A 14,304-nucleotide genomic window follows, 5' to 3' on the forward strand; every position below is an offset into this window, starting at 1 on the left:
TGTGCTTTTGCAAACTGTTTCTTTTCAAGGCCCTGGTGAGGCCACATCCCTTGAAGTCAGCGTGTTTTCTGACTGGGCTTTCAGCACAGAAGGGGAAAGATAAATTATCCAGGCTTGGCTTCAGGTACCTTAGCACAAGGCCAAGCTCCCAACACAAACAGCAGCCCTGTAGAGAAGTTGGCTCAAGGGTTACTCATCACCCATCATGCTGGTCATGCACCATCTCACTGTTCTGACCAAAAAATTGGTGGTTTTGTTCTTTGCATGAGGCCACCAGGGCACTGTAAGCAGTGTGATGGTGCTATGCTTGGAACGTTTTCTTTAGCAGCACAAGCCAAAGAGAAACCCAGATCTTGATCTTGGAGGCTTAAAAAATACACATCTCTGTGCTGTCAGCACCCTGCGCCTCAAAAGCAGGCTGCAGCCGCTGTCTGCTGGGGGATGAGCAGGCACAGGTAGGTCTGGAGGTGAGTCCTAACCACCTGGCACTACCCTGTAGTCTGGAAAATGTTCTTAACAAGCAGGACTGCTCATTACCACACTGATGAATCGGTGTTTGCTAACAAAAGGCCCTTTCTCAAGGAATTCCTCATCAGCCCTAGGTGTGCCATAAGTGATTCAGGCTCTCATTAGCCTTAATTAGATAATTGTTAAAATGATTTCTCTATTATTCATGCAGCCTGTACCACTGAGCACCAGCCCATCAAGAGACTGACAGGTGCTCTCTGCGAAGAAATAGTGTTTTTCCAGGATGAAGTGATCCCGCAGGGATCACTGTGCCCATCACAGCCCTCCAGGATCTTACCCAGCTGTTGCAGCCCCTCGGGCTGTTCTTATGTAAAGCCCCACAATTCACCACAAAAGCTTTCAGCATCCCCAAATCTTTTTTTTTTTTTTGGCACTACTTCTTTCACCCCAAATTTGGTAATTCTTCAGCCTTCTCCTCCAGCCATGTCCCAAGTTGCCTTCCCATCTGAGGAGGGTGAGTGTGCTTCATTCAAGACAAGATTGAGTTCCCTCCAGTCCATAAGAAGAAAGCAAACAGGAATCATAAAAAGGGTCTAGTTGGTCTTTCTTTCCTAGTCCCAGAACTTTGATGCCCAACTTGATGTAGATTACAGGGTGTTACAGATGGTTCAGTGATTTAAAAGCACTAGCCTGGGACTACAGATCCCACTTCCAAAAACTTCAAGGTTGACCTTGGCAAAATCTCTTAGGCTGGAACTTTTCTTGCCTTCAAACAGGCCTCTAAAAGCTCAGCCACCAGGCTCCCTCTGCAGCCAGTGGAAAAAGAGAGGCAGAACACCCTTTTTTTCTTTCGTTTTTCACAGCTCAGCTAGGTATATTAGGTAAAAGAGATACCAATCACTCTCTGGAGATACTAGTTTCTCTCTCCAGAGAGGAATTGACTGGAAAGGGGTCTAATATGACAATATTGCCCTTAACCCCTGACAGTTAAATGATGTGAGCAAGACAAGAATTTTAAAAATACACAGGTCCTACATCTCAGTTTCAGAGGGAATTGAGCTGTGCAGTCCTGTAAGTACAGGGTTTAGAAGCTCTGAAGTCATGTTTCTGCTTTGTAAAACCCACAAGTAATTTTTCCTGGTGAGGTTTAAAATGAGCATAAGTTTTCATGTGCTGTGATGACTTAGACACAACCCCTTGGCATTAATTCTCCCTGCTGCTAACAGCTGTACTGCACAGCTCATGGTGGTTGCTGCTCACAGCAAAGGGACCACTCACCCTTCTTTTTTGAGGCATCCCTAAGACTTCACAAGAGATGTCCCAGTCTCCTTTACATGGATCCAGTGCAGCTCTCTGAGCCCACCTCACCCCTTGAAATCCTTTGGAAACACTCCAGGGAGAACATGAGCAAATAAACAAAGTAGACAGAATCATAGACTTGTTTAGGTCGGAAAAGCCATCTAAGACCAGCAAGTCCAAGAATGACCCAGCACTGCCAAGGCCACCACCAACCCACGTGCCCAAGTGCCACATTCACACAGCTTTTGATCACTTCTAGGGATGGTGATTCCAGCACAGTGCTCACCAGAGGGTTATCTCTGTTACCAGATCAATTGCTAAATATGACCATTAACCTCTGGAGAAAAGCACCCTTCAGGACAGCCAGGTGCTGGCCTGGCACTGCTCTAGAGCCTCTTCCCTGCTTCTGCTCTTGATTTCAGACCCCATGTCCCTCCCAAAAATTATTGGGTACCCTCACTGCAGCACCCAGGCTGTCCATGGGAATACCAGGAGCTTTCTGTTGGCAGCTGTGGGCTGAGATGGCCTGACTTCCACCTGAAGGTGCCCAGAGCTACACCCAAGGAAATTACCTTACAAAGCCCCAGTACTCATGGAATACATCCAGGCACAAATATCTGGTTTTCCAGTAGGTCCTGGGCACTTCTTACCTCAGGGGGATGTAAATTCCCAATATCTAACCACTGCAAATTCCCTCAGCCTAGAGGACACACAGGAGGAGAAGAGGAACTCCAGATCAATGTTCCCTACACCAAAGTCTTCCTGGCTTGCCACAAGGAAAAGCCAAAAATGGCTGTTACCAAGGCTGCCTCATAATGAAAACAGGGACTGGACTCAGCTCTGGCCGGAATCAGATAACCAATCAAAAGAATAAAGAGGGATAATAAAACCACTCCCTCTCTCTTCTTTTGCTCCTTGCTTGTTCCTGCACTGAGCACAGCTTTTCAAAACCTCAAAACCTCCCTGTTTACAATGCCATGAAGCACCCCTGGGCAAGGGCTGGAGCCCCTCTGCTCTGCAGCCAGCCTGGGACAGCTGGGGGTGTTCAGCTGCACAAGAGAAGGCTCCAGAGAGAGCTCAGAGCCCCTGGCAGGGCCTAAAGGGGCTCCAGGAGAGCTGCACAGGGACTGGGGACAAGGCATGGAGGGACAGGACAAGGGGGAATGATTTTAAACTAAAACATGGGAGATTTAGGTTAGATATAATGAAGAAAGTCTTGGCTGAGACTGTGGCAAAGGTTGCCCAGAGAAGCCCTGGCTTCCCCATCCCTGGAAGTGTCCAAGGCCAGGTTGGAGCAACCTGGGATAGTGGAAGGACACCTGCCCATGGCAGGGGGTGGAATGAGATGGGCTTTTAGGTTGCTTCCAACCCAAACCATTCCCTGATTATCTGATTCAAGGTTTGTAGGTGTCTATTCCTTGCATAACCACAAGTTGTTGTTGTTGTTTTAGACCATTTTCTATCTTCTACAATTCTCCTCCCTTAGGCCCAAACAAATGAGTGATGCTTGGGTTTTGTTAATACAGTTCCACACAGCCTCTCTTGCCGGTGCAGCCCTCCTCAGGCTGACGCCGATGCTGAAGGACATCCCAAAGGCTCTCGCTGCCGTGGGGACGAGCTGCCGGCAGAGAGAGCCAGAGCATTGGGGAACAGGCGCCGCGCAACGCGTGTGCAGGGCTGCGCTCAGCATCGTGCTACCAGGGGCGGAGGGAAAGCAGCTTTTGGTGCTCAAGGACCTTCTTCTGAGAGCATCCACGGCCACCGATACTTTTGCCATCTGCCCGTCAGTGTCCCTCTCTGCAAAGCAGCCTTTCCTGCAGCCAAGCATCCCTTCCTGCTGCTGCTGCAGGCTCCAACGCTGAGAGCCAGCCTGTCTGAGCTACCCAAAAACAGGCTCCCACCAGAAGATGGTGCCTATATTCCACTAAACAGGGGGCAAGCCCTTCACAGCACAGCCCACTTTGGGGCAACACCTAGAAGAAACCCAGCCACACTATATCAAAATCACCAGAGCAAAACACACAGCTGATGCCAGGCTCCCTCAGGCAGCGGGGATGAAATTTTGATGGTGTAACCTGCAGTGTATCTCACCAGGCTGTAGTGCAGTGTATTTGTGTATTTTCTCTTTAGGGTTTATGTGGTAATAGACCTTTTAATGAGCAAGGCCCTGCAAGTATAATTGGAAGATTAATAAACCCATACTCCTGCTGAATATTCACCTGCTAACTAAGGAGCACGCAGCCCTGAGCCAGTGTTCTTACCTTTGTCAAAAGCCACATGTGGATGCTGATTTCTGTGCAAAGCTTTGATGCTACCCCAGGCTGCTCTTGATGGTCTATCAGAGGCAGATGTGGAATGAGGAGCATCACAGGTTTCCGGTGATATACAAAAGCACCAATTCGAAACATTAAAAAGGACACACAGTTCAGCCTCTCCTCTTGTACTTTCTTGTCCCCTACTCTCTGCTGCTGTCCTGGAAATTTGCATTGCTTCCTTCCAGCTCACTGCTGGACAGGTATCAGCAGGCTCCCTTCTCAGCACCTGCCACTGTAGGTACACTCAGGCAAGCATGGTCATCACACAGGTACTACTCAGTTTTTTGGCAGATGTCAGGTCCCTTGTCCAACCAGCAGCTTGCCACGGGCTGTATCAGGAGCTGGAGTGAGGGTGGGATGCTGCAAGGCACCCATGCCACATCCCTCTTTCTCCCTGTAGCTCCTTGGCAGCAGCAGGGTACTGCCTGGTCCCCATCACCACTGCAGCACACACCACTCCCAGCTGTGGATCTGTCAGATCCCTTCTCCATAAACATCTCATCTTTGATAAAACATATTATTGGGTTCACGAGGTTGTCAGGCCCCAACCCAAAAGGCTTTTCTAAGACTTTGTCTCTGTGATTTACAGTCATCCTTTACCATCACCCAAAAGAGGATGGACCTCGGTGAGATCGTTGTGACTGAACATCACAGTGAGAGGGAGCTCTACGAGAAGGAGATGCCAAGAGCCCAGGACCTGCCGTGGAGAGGTGGAAACTGGATCCACCATGGCTTTGGGTATCTCACAGGAGAAATGAAGGAATATGGAGAGTGGATGAAAAGTAAGCAGAAGGAGGTGTTTGGAGGTCTCTGGCTGGGGATATCCATATTTCCAACAGTACTCCCAGTGAAGTGTGTTTCAACCCCTGAGGCAGACCATGGTCCAAGCTCATTGCAAACTCTGGCCTTTTAATTATCTCACTCTCAGAAAGAATATCTCACTGCACCCTCTGGTCATCACCATGGCTGCATGCAAAATTTGGCACAGTCCTAGGATGTCTTTCACACTTAATCAGTTACATGTCATTATTATCACGTCACATGGCGATGCCCAGAATCACACATCAGAAGTGGGGGATGAATCTCATCTGTAACTGCCTTGGATCAGCCACTGCCTCTCATCCACATGTGGGCTGATGATGGGGAATTGCCTCCTGATAGAGGCAGAGACTCTTGAGTTCCCAGCCTTGGGGGAGTAATAAGCACTGTGGGTGTTACAAAGCCATAAAACAGATGCCAAGACTGATCTCAAAGGTTCACTGTCCAGACAGGAACAATGCATGAGCAGACAGTCCAATTACTGGCAGCGAGGGTTTGAGAGGCTGTGTAAGGCTGTGGGCCCTCTGTCAAGGCTAGGATTGTTAGCAGTACAGCTCCAGGCCAGTGTGATCCCCAGACACAGGAGAATATCTCCTCCTTTCTCTTTACTCCAGTCATCCGCACTTTGTAGACAGCTTTTCTTACTCCATGTTCTGGAAAGCTTTGGCCACTGTCCTCTGGTTATATTTGAGTTTTTGCAGATGATACTTGTGTCTGAAACTAAGTGTATTGCTGATGCCTGTTGCATCAGCACCAAATACTAATAAATATATAAATAATAATACCTCAACACCAAATACTAAATAAAATTAATTCAGACAAGCCTGGTCATTTTTCTCTAAGGAACCCCTTCCTCATCCTCCTCCTCCTCGTTCCTCCTCCTTAATGCTGCCTGGAAGGAGTTCTTAGGAATAAGTCATTGCCCATATTCAGAAAGAACCCTGGCACCTTATGCTGCGTCTAATGAACAATCTAATTAACACAATTAATTTCAAATCTTGAAGAAGATAAAAGTTGCATATGCACATTGCACGAACATCTGAATATCTTGCACATGCAAGCAGCTCCCCTTTCCCGTCCATTCTCTTTGTACCATCCTTTAATAACAGACAGTGGTTCAGAAATGGTTGCAGTTTTCCCTGAGGAGAGGTAGAAGAAAAATTCAAGTCAATTTGCAGAAGGAGAACCAGCTTCAAAAAGTTATTGCAGTGGCCTCATCCCATCTTCCCCCTGCACTCACCTGAGGTATCTGTGCTTGGTGTCTGTTTGCTCTGCCCAGGTTCAATAACCTTCTCTAAAGAGCAATAACTCTTTGTCCTCTGGAAATGCCTCTTTGCCCTGAGTACGGTCCAAGCTATAATTACTGTTTTCTAATTTAGGTTCTTTAGCTCTTAGACACTTTTGACCCCATCTCCTATATCCACCATACCTCCCTGTTCAGGGTTGCTGATTTTCTTCCTAAAACAGCAAAATTTTTTCCTTTTCTTGTTTTCCTATATATGTACAAAGTAGTTTCAGAGTTCTTCTCTGCATTTGAATTATACACCAAAAAGAATTTGTCTCCTTATTAAATTTATAGCAGAACCTAAAGTGATCTACCACGAAAGTAATCCTTTGACTGTTCTCTGACCACCACAAATAAATCACCTGTTTTTCTGTCCCTCCATGAATTTTACAGCAGTGCCCAGTCCATCCCTATTAATTCTCAAGTGCCAGATACAAAATATGAGACAACAACTAATCAGAGCCTTGTTTTATAGAACTGTTAACACATCACCTCTGTTCTGTGCCCAGAAAGGGGCTGCAGAGGTTGTTCTTTGCTAAAATGATGCCTTTTTAACAGTGTTTTCCTTTGATGTCCTCCAGACAAGCCCTTAATGGTTCAGCTGGTGGACTGGATCTTGCGAGGGACTTCTCAGGTGATGTTTGTCAACAACCCTTTCAGCGGGCTGATCATTTTAGTGGGACTTTTCGTCCAGAACCCCTGGTGGATGCTCACAGGCTGCACTGGAACCACTGTGTCCACCTTAACTGCGCTGGCCCTCAGTCAGGACAGGTAGGTGGCACCTTGCGTCTTCGTGCACTTAACAAAAATTGATGGCTGTGATATCTGGAGCCCACTGACGGGTCACTGATTCTTGTTAGAAGACTCAGGTGAAGGCAGAGCTGTGGCTCAAGAAGAGCTGGCCTGTCCCTGTGTCTGTTTGTCTTCCTGAAAACAGACAGTTCTCTCTCTCTGATAGCCATTGTCACAACCGTGCAGGTCCTTTGAGCCACAAGGACGCCCCTAGACCATCATCATCCAGCAGTCCCCAAATTTTCCCCTTCCACACACCACTGCAAGGCAGTACATCAGTAATCGCAGTTTTTTCATCCCTTCACCATGGGCAGGACATTTAAAATTGCATTTCAGTGGGTCCCAGTGATGGGCCACCCTCAGCAGAGCTTTCTACCTTGCAATTGCTTCCATCACAGGTCATCCATCGCAGCCGGGCTGCACGGCTACAACGGGATCCTGGTGGGGCTGCTCATGGCCGTCTACTCTGACAAAGGGGATTACTACTGGTGGCTTCTCTCCCCCGTGGCAGTGATATCAATGGCCTGGTAAGTGCCACTGCTCCTCCTAGGGACAGTTCTCAAAGGATGGGTCTGGCTACAAACAGCTCAGACACACTGAGGCCCCCTCTGCCCTACACCAGTAACTCCAGGCTTGATGGCACTGGAGAGTTGTGTTCGTCAACACACAGAGCTCGTGGGGGATGTGGTAGGAGTTGAGGGCACAGAAACACTGATTATAGCAAACAGGCAAAGCAGCCCCACCCCAGTCCTCTGAAAATGGCCCTCAGAAGCACGACATATGAGGGTTGGAGGTCATTGCACCCAACACCACAATGCTTCTTCCTCATCCAGGCCCTAAATCAACCCTGTGCTCATCCTGAATTCAATATTCCCCTTCTCAGATATGCAACCGGTCATGAGCAAAATTAATTCCTCCAAGTAGCTCCAAAGGACAGGCTATGTCCTTCCAGGATTAAATTTTGCCATTTTTAAATATGGATCAGAACAGCACTGCAGAATCTATTTAACAGCCTTAACTGAAATTAATTTAATAGTAACATTTTAATCACTGTAAGCAGTAAGATGCAAGCCATTATTGGATTTTCACTGCTTTTAAGATCAGATTTGTTTTATATTTCATTTCTTTAGTCATTCTCAGCAAAGGTCATCTTGTAACAATCTCTCAAAACCCAGGACATGTTGCAAGAATGTTTGGATTGTCTTATCTGCCAGAATTCCTTGAGGCTTTTTGTTTAAAATTTTCTTCATTGTTTAGTTCACAAGACTTGAGGGTAGAGCTGAAATACTTTAAAATCAGACACTTCAGTGATTTTTTAACTGATACTTTGAATTTCAGCTTTAGAAGTCAGCATTTATTTAACTGTTTCCTTTTTTCCTGACAAGATGTGTAAGTGACAGAAGCTTTGTATTTCAGCACAGAAATTAGGACACCATTTTCACTGAAGTACTGATTTTTTTTTTTCCCCTGCAGCTGCAAGCAAGGAAATCTGTAAACCCCATTGGGAACCAAACTTGTCAAAAAAAGAATAGGCTTCATCTGAGATTACACAGGGAGAACAAAGCATTTCTCCCACTGATAGTATCTATACAGCAGGACACAAGATGTTGCTTTTGAAATGTGAAATAATTTGGGTGGGGTGGTGTTTTATTATAACCAGCTTAATGACCTTCTAGGGCTCACATGCAGCTCCTTGAAAAATTAAAGTCTTTAAATTGATTTTTTATAAACTGTAATGTTCACTGCTACTTGGAGCTGACCATAAGAGCTATTTAGCTCACCTCTTTTGGAAGAGCTCAGCTGGAAGGAGAACACAGGCCATTTCCGCCAAGGACTGGCCATTTCTTCTCTTCCTTGAGCTTTCTGGGCCCCAAGAAAATCAGATATCACCTTGCCAACATGCTCCCATAAAGTCCTCCATGTAGGACACACACTTCAAGTGGAAATCAGGCAGTGTGGAAATGCGCCAAGAAGGTCAGGCAAAGTTTCTACCCCAGGTTCTACAGACAAGAACTTTGGGAAAGGTCATGGTATTTCAAGGTTTACATGGTTTTTGTGTTCTGACTTTAGGTTGAGTGTCACCCCAAGTACTTTACGTGCTAAAAATATTCAATCAAGCTTTTTAAAAACAAGTCTCAGTTTTCAGGAAATGCTGTATGATTTTGGATGGTACCTGGGCAGCACAAAATGACATCATTCAAGGTCTCAGTGATGTTTGGTACCAACACCTTTCCCAGCTCTGCTACAGTGGTGGCTCCATCTTATACTCTGTTGGGCCTCATAGTCCCCAAAATTAGTGTCTAACATAGTAAATATTTCCACCCTTCTTAATGGAAGATTTTCCATCCCCTTTGATCACCTCTTCTGCTCTATTTCTCTTCCAGAGCCATCCCCTGATACCTTTCAAACTTTTAAAAAACAAACAAACAAACAAACAAACAAAAAAAAAAAGGCAAATTGGGTAATTTCCAAGTCCCTCTTGCCTCCTCAAGACAGCAGCTTTTTTAGACCATCTAAAGTTCTCCACAGTTCTTCACATGACATTCCCAAAATCTCCTTTTCTGTTTCTTGTTCAAATTTTCAGCTGAATAGGAAGTCAGATTGCCTGTCTCTGTCCATGCTCAAACACTGTATTGAATGCATGCATGGATGTGAGAGTATTTTTTTCAGAAAGATGAACAGCTTTCTATAACGCTTTGTTTGACACATATTAAGATATTAAGGGATTCACCACCTGGAGTTGCTAAAAGGAACAGTATTGGCTTTTAATTGCCAAAATTACCATTTTGTGACCATGTTTCACCACTATAAATTGAGAGGAACAAATTACAATTGTATTTCTTCTCCTGTTCTCAGCCCAGTCCTGTCCAGTGCTCTGGGATCCATCTTCAGCAAATGGGACCTTCCTGTTCTCACTCTGCCCTTCAACATTGTGGTGACCCTGTACCTGGCAGCGACAGGACACTACAACCCCTTCTTCCCCACAACCCTCATCAAGCCTGTAGCTGCAGTGCCCAATATCACCTGGTCTGCCATCAACGTGCCACTGGTAAGCTTCACACCTACAAGTTCATGGTATTTCACTGAAAAAGTGAGCAGGAAGGCGTTCACCTCTGGATGACACTTTCCCGTGGGTCAGAAGGAGTCAGGAGCAACTCACAGAAATACATGGCTTGGTTCTGTGCAAAGAGAGCAGTGCCACAGAATCCCTTGTTGATCCAGCAGAAAAGTTGGTGGAGCCTTAGGGAACAGAAAACCTTAGCCTCTCATTCCAATCAAACTTGGGTTGTCCCAAAATGAGTCTTGAGTATACATCTGCTGTCCAGATATGGTTGAAGAAGCATCAGCAGCACAGTCAGTGGCAATATGAAAATTCAGAGGAAACATCAGGATTTCAAAGTGCTAGAAACTCATTTATACCCAGTCCCTTCATGTCTAGGTCTAGCTCTCTGGAGGGTCACCTTCCCAAGGGAGAACAAGGGTAACTGATCCAGAGGGTTGTGGTCAGTGGCTCAGAGTCCCAGTGGACATCAGGGACAGGTGGTGTCCCTCAGGGCTCCATATGGGCACCAGTGTTACTGAATATCTTCATTAATGACACAAAGGCATCAAGGGCACCCCCAGCAAATTTGCAGGTGACACCAGGCTGTGAGAGGTGCAGCTGACACCTGGAGGATGAGGTGACATCCAGAGGGACCTGGACAGGCTGGGGAAGTGGCCCATGGGAACCTCTGAGGTTTAACAAGGCCAAGTGCTGGAGCTGCACCTGGGTCAGGGTAACACCCAGGATCAATCCAGGCTGGGATAAGCAGAGGGAGCAGCCCTGGGAGAAGGACCTGGGGGTGCTGTGGGGGAGAGCTGAACCTGCCTTGACCCTGAACCCCCCGTGCCCTGGGCTGATCCCCAGCGTGGGCAGCAGGGCAGGGGGGATTCTGCCCCTCTGCCCCGCTCAGGGGAGACCCCACCTGCAGAGCTGCCCCAGCCCTGGGGAACAACAGCACAAGGACCTGGAGCTGCTGCAGCCAGTCCAGAGGAGGCACCAAGGTGATCAGAGGGATGGAGCATATCTTGTATAAGAAAAGGCTGAGACAATTGGGTTTATTCTGCCTGGAAAAAGAGAAGGCTTTGGAGTGACCTAACTAAGGCCTTCCAATACCAGGAGAGATTGTATAGGAAAGATGGAGGGAGACTATTTACAAGAGCCTGGAGGGACATTTGAAGCCATTCCCTCCAAGGAGAATTGGCTTCAATTTTAAAGAGGGTACGTTTAGATTAGATATTAGGAAAAAACTCTTCCCTCTGGGGGTGGTGAGGCCCTGGCACAGGTTTCCCAGAAAAACTGTGGCTGTCCCTGGATCCCTGGAAGTGTCCAAGCCCAGGCTGGAGGGAGCTTGGAGGCACCTGGTCTAGTAGAAGGTGTCTCTGCCCATGGCAGGGGGTGGAATGAGATGATCTCTAAGGTCCCTTCTAACCTAAACCATTCTGTAACTCTATGACTTTACCCAGAGTCCAACTCAGAGCCAGGGTTCCTTCCTTCCTTTTTCAGCCAATAGCCTGGACAAAAAACTGCTGTGTCCCTCAGGGCACAGACAGAAAATAACAAGCCCTTTTCTGCCACCTGCTGCAGCTCTTACAATCCATCCCAGTTGGTGTTGGTCAAGTGTATGGTTGTGGAAACCCCTGGACTGGAGGCATTTTCCTTGTGGCTCTGCTCATCTCCTCCCCACTGATTTGTTTACATGCTGCAATTGGATCAGCTGTGGGGATGTTTGCAGGTAAGAAATACTGACCAAATCATTTTTGCAGCTAAGGTATCTTGAGCCAAGCCAGATTCTGCTCAGTCTTGGCAGTAGCTGGGACAAGACTGTCATTTTTCAAACTCTGTAAATTTGAAAGCTCTTACTAAAGGTCACGCAGCACAGTGAAGGCAAGAACAGAAGCAGGTTTTCTTTAAACTTTGCATTTGTTATTAGATTTGTCTCTCAGGAAAGTGGCTTGTTCCACCTTGCTTAACCCTTCAGCCACTGGGTGTGATGAATCCCATAGAGATCACAAGAAAACATAGAGAAAGAGTTTCAGAAGTGATCTCTTGCCACCACAATTGTTTAAATTACCACCACAAGCAAAGGTCTGCCTCAGAACTAATCAGCCAAGGAAAAGAAAGACTTTTCTGGGATGCAGTTTGCTCAATCCTGCTGTGGATTTCTCAAAATACCTAAATGAAGGCCACTGAAAATATCCTGTCTCTCCACTAACCAGAGAGAAACAATATTAAGAGACTTGAAGCAGACCCTAGAGGTTAGACAACATTAATGCCACTTAAGTGGCTGATTTTAATAAGAACAGATGATGGAATAAGTGTAGTCTGATTCCTTGGAAAAGGCAGTGATCCAACAAGTGCTCTGTGCTCTGAAGCACTCTTTACAAGATGTGAGCTGTCTTGTATTTGTGTTTTTAAACAAGACTGTCCACAATTTGTATGACTAAGAGCATATGACAGGTCTTGTAGAGGTGTGACATTCAGTCTAGAAGGGAAAGGTCAGGGGGAAGTTTCTGGGGACAAGCATGGTGATAAAACAGAGAACAGATGAGGACAATATAGCAGGAAATGCATTAATCTTACAACTGTCAGGAAGGTGGCCGGTGCACTACATGTTGAACTCTCCTTTTCACTGTTACTCCTGAATCCCATAAGAAATCCTGCAGAAATTTCTGAGAGGTCAAACTTGAAGCAGACCCTCAGCTCCCATCCCCGTGGAGAATTTCCACTGCACAGATGAAGTGACCACCTCCAGTAACTAGACCATACCTCACAAAGGTCACTAGGAAGAGATGGAAAACTCTGCTTGTTCCCACAAAGGCATGCAGTTGTGCCTCTGATACTCAAAATCAGGGTATGTATGAGGTTTAAACAAGTGTGTGAGCACAGCTTTCTGCAAGGAGGACACCCAGGTCCTGCCTGGATTCTGGGTGTATGGATACATCACACTCGGTGTGTGTGGACACATCACACTCGGTGAATACACAGAAAGTTTTGTCTGAATGAAACCTTTGAGACTGGGCCAAATTCCACTGCAGGGACATTATCAGAGCTCCAAAATAATGAGCCTCCTTCAGCCTCCTCATTTTTCTGCATGTGCATGTGTGAGCACAGATAAACCCATTGATGTTATGAGGAAGAGATGACAGACTCCTCCTGCAGGTACCTCTCACGCCTGACCTCACAGCCTTGCCCTTTGTCTCGCAGCCCTGAGCATTGCATCCCCGTTTGACAGCATCTACCTTGGCTTACACAACTACAACTGCGCCCTGGCCTGCATCGCCGTCGGGGGCATGTTCTACGCCCTGACCTGGCAGACCCATTTGCTGTCACTTGCCTGTGGTGAGTATCCCTTACATAAAGGGAAGGCAAAAATTTGTGCAGCCAGGCAGCTTATGAGGAGTGCAGGTTTAGAGTCAACCATCGCTCTGTCTGTCCCAAGAGCAGGTACTGTGCAAGAGTTGTTTCTCTGGTGGCATCAGCGTTGGGCTTGACTGTGCGAGTACAGAGAGAAGAGTGTTAGAGCCTGATAGCATGGAAACATCTAGAAAGGGTGGAAGCACTGATTGTGAGATGAACACAAGCTAATCCATGAGCATGTTTAACAAATTAGCAACTCAACAGTTTCACAGAAGCAGCCTTTTCATAATTATATGTATCACTGGAGGAAGTGGGTCGTAAGAAGGGAGCTGTTGCATCAGGCCAGTTTAAAATCCACCCACCTGACAACCCCACCTCCAACAGGAGTCCAAACCAGGCACTATGGGAAGAGTTTAAGACAAGAAATTTGCCATTTAAGACATTCCTGTGAAGATTTACCCAGGCTCCAGTTATCTTTATCTCAGTGTCCTGAGGACAGTTTCTGGATTTCTCAGTAGCTTTTCCTTCTCTGACTTAGTCTTTGGGTACCTGACCTCGCCTCCTGTTCAGCCATCCCTGGCATCCAGGGGCAAGGAGTCCCCCTGCTAACTGGCTGTGGTGTGAAGCCACAGGACAGAGAACTTCTGAAAGTCCAGTTCTACTGAAGAATTTCTGCAATTCCCACTGCATGTGGGTCAGGTCATGCCAAATAAATAGAAATTAAAGATTAGAGAAATGCCACCATCACTTGCTCTTGACAAAACCATGTTCTTCATTCCCCACCGATCTCTACAGAGCAGAGAGGGTGAAATGTAGCCACAGAATCATTTGGGTTGGAAAATACCTCTAAAATCATCAAGTCCAACCATGCCTCCAGCCCTGCCAAGGCCACCACTAACCTATGTCCCCAGGTGCCACGTCCACAC

At 46.7% G+C, this 14,304-nt stretch overlaps 1 protein-coding gene across 1 annotated transcript in view; it reads left to right on the forward strand.

The window, feature by feature from the left end:
• Positions 1 to 4,698: 4,698 nt before the first annotated feature.
• SLC14A2 (solute carrier family 14 member 2) overlaps positions 4,699 to 14,304 on the forward strand; it is a gene marked incomplete at both ends in the record, with an annotated part of 37,523 nt that continues 27,917 nt past the window's right edge. The window contains 6 exons of the mRNA XM_082301720.1: positions 4,699 to 4,864; positions 6,768 to 6,957; positions 7,377 to 7,505; positions 9,835 to 10,027; positions 11,606 to 11,753; positions 13,226 to 13,360. Of these exons, the coding sequence (XP_082157846.1) occupies positions 4,699 to 4,864; positions 6,768 to 6,957; positions 7,377 to 7,505; positions 9,835 to 10,027; positions 11,606 to 11,753; positions 13,226 to 13,360 (961 nt within the window). The remainder of the gene's footprint in view (positions 4,865 to 6,767; positions 6,958 to 7,376; positions 7,506 to 9,834; positions 10,028 to 11,605; positions 11,754 to 13,225; positions 13,361 to 14,304) is intronic.

Source organism: Coloeus monedula (assembly GCF_965178545.1).
Source record: "Coloeus monedula genome assembly, chromosome: Z".
NCBI lineage: Eukaryota > Metazoa > Chordata > Aves > Passeriformes > Corvidae > Coloeus > Coloeus monedula.